The following is a 5457-nucleotide window of genomic DNA, read 5'->3' as shown; positions in this document are numbered from 1 at the left end:
ACACAACAAGTTGCAAGTATTGTCCCATTGATTCTTTTCTAGATGTTTAATAGAAGTCTGTATAAGAGCACATCAAGATGCAGTGCTTTCTTTGACTTCTTCGCCCGTTTCCCTTCTTCTCACGCCATCTCATACCCATCTTCAGCTACTAACAAACTACACCCACGACCTTTCTTTCTTTAAACAAAAATCTCCCAGCCTTACTCTACAAGCTCTCTTTCTCTATATCTCTCTCTAAACCTAACACTCCTCGACCATCTTCCCATGATTACTAAGAAACAACACAAAGAATGAACCAATTCAATACTTTCAGTCATATTCTTTACAAAAGAACCTCAAATTTTACATGAACTTGGTTTCAATAGTTTCATTCATACCATAACCAGTGTTCAGAAAGGAAAGATGAACCGATTAAGAATATAGAAAAAGTGATGTCTCCTACCAGGGTCCAACCCTTGAGATCGAGGGAGTTCTTTGGGGAAATCATGTATAATCGATGCCTAAGGAATTCGTCGTCAATGACAGCTGGAAAACGACAATGGCGGTGAAAGATTAGGAGTCTGAGAATCGCTTTCATTATCTTCAAAGATTTCGTTAGTCGTCTTTTCTCATTTTTATTTCTCATCTCAAAAATCTATGTTTGTATGTTTATTTTAGGGTTTTATTTTGTGTGTTATTCAGCCCCACTCTTGCTCTTTATCCACTCAGGTAAGCTACAGTTTTATTGCAAAAACTGCTATGTGTTTTGTACGTAAAATCTTTTGATCATTTGTTTTTGGTGGAGTTTAAAATTAAGAAATCATGTCTTGAGTTGCTGGAATTCTCTTTACCCATAGTGCTTTGGCTTAATATTGATATTTGATTGTGCTATTTGACCATATACCATCATAGGTTTTCATAGGTTCACTAATGTGTGATCAGATAATGAAAGAGTTTTAGAGGCTACAGTTGTTTAAATAGTTCATACAATGGGCTGATGTGTGCTGTTATAGAAAGAAATAGACATCAATATTGAGTAATTGATTAGCTTATGGTGAGGATATTAAAACATGAAATAAAACCTGATAAATCTAGTGCATCATCTGTCCACATAAATAAATAAGTTCTTGTGTCTTCTTAGCTTAAATATAAATAAGTATCAATCTCTTTTCATGACATATACAGTTTCTTTTTACAGGTATAACAAAATGTCTGGAAGGAATCGAATGCCATGGGGCCCACGTGAGGGCCCAATACACCAGGCCCATGGGCCCCTCCCCAAATTACCTGTTCTGAAAGGGAATTAACTGTTGTGAAAGATGAGATTCATATATTAGGTTAAATCATCCCCTCATTACATGTTGAAAAAGATGCAAGAGCCTTTGTGTTGGTTGTTATCTTTTCCTGTAAAATTAAGACAACTCTTTTTCAATCTTACACTTCAGAAGCTTAAGTACAATAGACATGAGGTAAAATTGACATAAGCATATATATATATATATATATATATATATATATATATATATATATATATATATATTACTTTGTGTTGGTTGTTATCTTTTCCTGTAATGAAGTTGTTTGTTTTTTGTTTGGAAAATATTGGTTTTAGAAATATAATTATTTTTCCTGTTCTATGACGTATAAGTACACCCATACTAAAATAATATTAATATTTTTTTATTGTTGTTTAAAAAGCCGTAGGAGAGGTTTTAGATGGGATGAAGCCAACCTTGGTGAAATTGAAGCAAATAAACATGTAAGACAGAAAATCACAGAACCCAAAACTCCATATCATCCTATGATGCATGATACTGATGGTATTATACATATCCCACATTCCATTAAATTTAAATTAATTCAAGTGTTGTTGACTTGTTGTGGGATCTTTATCTCCTATTGGGGGCTCTGATAGTTTCCTTGAAGGAGATGATAACAGCAACATCAGACTGAATGTTGATGCAATTCGTTCAGCACTGAATGAGATGGCATCTTCTAGTAGCAACAGTAACTCCCATTCTGGATGGACATCTTCAGATGATGAAGATGAAGCAGATGTCATGGATCATGATCTAGGTTCTTCCTACTTCCTTCATCTTCACCCTTTTGCTTTTCTTTTATTCAAAAAAAAAAATTAAAATTAAACTGATGATATGATGAGGGTTCAGATGATGAAGGTGGGAAGAGTGCAAGAAGCTTTAGGGAGAAAAGAAAGGCGCACTATGATGAATATCGCAAAGTGAAAGAGTTACAGAAGAAGGAATCAATGAAAAAGGATGATGAAAAGCAATCCATTGTTGATGGTGTGGGAGATATAAATATCAGTATGCACTACAAAAGATAAGGACACGCAAACATGTTCTTTATTTCTCATCTTATTGGATTTATTTATAAAATCACTATTAAGTTATCTGATGAGCTTATTCTGTACATCAGAATGCAATTCACATATGAAATTCGAGAGGGTAGGAGAAAACGGGTTCTCTCGGTTGTAGGGAGTTTGGATGCTGCGGGAGATTGTGATATTGATTGTGATGAAGATACTAACAACTCTGTTTTTCCCTTACGTATTGTCACGAGGGGTATTTACGGTATTTTGTTACATGTTGGTGGTGAACTCGGGTGTTTACAGGTTTGCATGGGTGGGGTGTATGACTTTTAGTATGGTAATCGGTAAAAGGTAAAAGGTAAAAGGTAAAAGGTAAAAGTGAGTCGACATTATATCATATCATATTATCATATATTGATATGTTATCATATATGAGTGGCTATTTGATCAATGACAGTTGACACAAATATATAAAAGTGGGCTCACTCTATTATGATCTTTTTTACTCAATTGTCACATTACGTTTGGCCCAAAGTGAGTAGGCTTCAACAAATATTAATTCTTGTTTTTGTTTTATATTTAGGACAATGTTATTAAATATTATTTGTATTTTTTTATTCCCATGTTATTAGGTCCAAACCATGGATATTTGAATTTGTTGATTTTGGAGGTGAAATGAGACGAGATATATTTGCGTGTTTTCCAATCGGGTGACACTGAATTGGGTTTGTCATCAAAGTAAGGTTTGATTTAATCTCTTCAATCCTTAACACATTGATATGTCATATGTTAAAGTTGACTCAATCAGTTCGTGTTTTTGTTGTAAATTGTAAATTGTAATTTAGGGGATTCTTGGTCCATGTGCATCACTTGAGAAGGTTCATATAGTATTTTAAATAATGTTGACTCTTTGTTGACTTATTGTTGTTTTTTGTGCAGAAAGGTGCTTTATGTTCTAATACTAGTATTGGTCAAGGGGGTACTATTACATGGAAGGTGCTTCAATACACACTTGCTTACTCCATTGTACATAAACTAAGGAAATAGGAAAACACACAACGGAAATTGGAAAGCGAATGAAAATGACAAGTGATTTTGTGTTGTGTTTACAGGGTTGATGAAAGCGAATAGCTCTCGAGTTAGAAATGGAAAAGAAAGCTCAAGCCGAAAGAGATAAGATGCTGAAAATGCAAGTGTTGTATTCTTCATTTCAATTGTTAGTATGAAACATAGAGTAGATTAGATGAATGCAAATTTATATATTGTAAGAAATAGAATTGTATGACATTAAAGTTTATTCAATGGATTGTATTTTTTGTATATGGTATTTTATTTCTATTATGACACATTAAATGCAAATTTAATTTAAAAATTAATAAATATATAAATATATATTTTTTTAAATATTTAAATTTACGATACGCAAAAATGTGTGTCATCTTCATTTATGACATGGCCTTTCTTGACAGGGGCTTTCTTGATACGCATTGCGTGTCATTAACACGCGCGTCGTAAGGTTACGACACGCGAATGCGTGTCGTCTTTCTTTATGACAGGGCCTTCCTTGATACGCATTGTGTGTCGTAAACGCGCGTCGTAATTGCACGTCGTAAATGAGCGTCGTAAATGCGCGTCGTCTCTCTTTATGACAGGGCCTTCCTTGACGCGCATTTGCGCGTCGTCTGAGCCTTTTACGACGCGCAATGAGCGTCGTAAAAGGCTGTTTTTCTAGTAGTGATAAACACCGTATTTTTTTAATACTTGTATAGCTTATAATTCCATAACAAAACATTTAAATAAACAAAATTGTTGATTAAAAATTTATTGTAAACACGAATTAACTATTCTTGAGATATAAGAATGTAAAATCCAAACACCAAAATTTTGGTGTAGCTAGGTAAACTAGGATTAAAAATAAATGACTTTTCAATTCCCGATTAGGTATTTAGAACCAAATAAGCTCTTATTTGGGTAACCCGAACCGAAATACCCAATAATCGAATAATCCTAATATATATACTCGAAACCCGAACCGAATTACTTATTCGAGCCTAATTCGGTTCGATTCGGTTTAGAGTTCGGTTCAGGTTTTCAGTCCAAACACGCATCCATAACCTTAATTTCTAAACTCTAAATCATTGCTTTAAACCTAATACTATACACCAAAAGCCTTAAACCATAAGATAAAAGCCCTAAGCCATAAGCCACATGTGATATGCTATATGTCATAAACCATAAGCCCTATGTCATATGCTATAATTCATAAGCCCAAAGCCTTAAACCAAAAACCCTAAACCCTCTACAATAAGTCGTAATATCCTAAGCCTTAATCCATAAATCATAATCCATAGGCCCTAAGCCATGAACCATAGCCACGATGCATGTTAGGAAATAAGATGATACTTGTCAAAATTTGGAACAAATCCGATGCCACTTACCAAGTTTTGATGACCCTTATTGGGAAGTGATGAGGATAACAAGCAAAACTAAAAGCACACAAAGACATAATATTTACATGGTTTGGCCAAGGTAACCTACGTCTACGAGCAGGAGGGGAGTATTCTTTATTTCAGATTTCTCAAACATAGGTTACAGGTACAATTCACCAAAGATCCATCTATCATGAAGGATACAAAAGACACAAAATGACTTAGCATGCATCCCTATTTATACTTAAGGGGTCAGACCTAAAACCATAACGGACCAAGCCTAAAGGCCCATAGGCCCATGAATGGTGTCAACCAATCACAATTCACCATGAAACATCTTCTGAAACATTTATCCATGTCATACAGTACGTGTATATCAACAACGCGCATGATGGAGCACCTTGAGCCATAGTTGTAACGCTTGCAGATTCGGGCTAGTCAATTTAGATACAATAAAAGTCAAAAATGATTTTTTTGATAGAAGATTATTTAGAATGAATAGCATTAACCAAGTCATAGTATATGTCACGAGGGTTCCGTACATATAAAGAACATTGAAATCCGACTTATAAAGAACAAGTTATGACCCGACGAAATTTTGCGACAAAACCGACACGACGTCGCGTAACGTAAAAGAACGTCTAAATCAGACTTCGTATGAGAAAGTCGTAGTATACATTAAATTGAGAACATACATAAAATTGAGAACATACATAAAAA

The 5457-nt window shown here is 34.4% G+C and overlaps 1 protein-coding gene across 1 annotated transcript; it reads left to right on the top strand.

The window, feature by feature from the left end:
- Positions 1 to 1443: 1443 nt before the first annotated feature.
- Positions 1444 to 2323, top strand: LOC145055770 (protein phosphatase inhibitor 2-like). Its single transcript, XM_079004164.1, has 4 exons — positions 1444 to 1448; positions 1678 to 1794; positions 1859 to 2055; positions 2148 to 2323. Exons 1-4 carry the CDS (start codon positions 1444 to 1446, stop codon positions 2321 to 2323), a joined length of 495 nt encoding a protein of 164 aa, XP_078860290.1.
- Positions 2324 to 5457: the final 3134 nt, after the last annotated feature.

Source organism: Lactuca serriola, chromosome 5 (assembly GCF_051521515.1).
Source record: "Lactuca serriola cultivar US96UC23 chromosome 5, Lser_US96UC23_V15, whole genome shotgun sequence".
Classification (NCBI taxonomy): domain Eukaryota; kingdom Viridiplantae; phylum Streptophyta; class Magnoliopsida; order Asterales; family Asteraceae; genus Lactuca; species Lactuca serriola.
The sequence above is the reverse complement of the archived record's forward strand: the minus strand, read 5'-3'. Positions and strand labels throughout refer to the sequence as shown.

Coding starts and splice junctions, on each gene's coding strand:
- LOC145055770 (XM_079004164.1), top strand. Junction 1,795..1,858: donor CATCCTATGATGCATGATAC/TGATGGTATTAT, acceptor TTGTTGACTTGT/TGTGGGATCTTTATCTCCTA. Junction 2,056..2,147: donor TGTCATGGATCATGATCTAG/GTTCTTCCTACT, acceptor ATGAGGGTTCAG/ATGATGAAGGTGGGAAGAGT.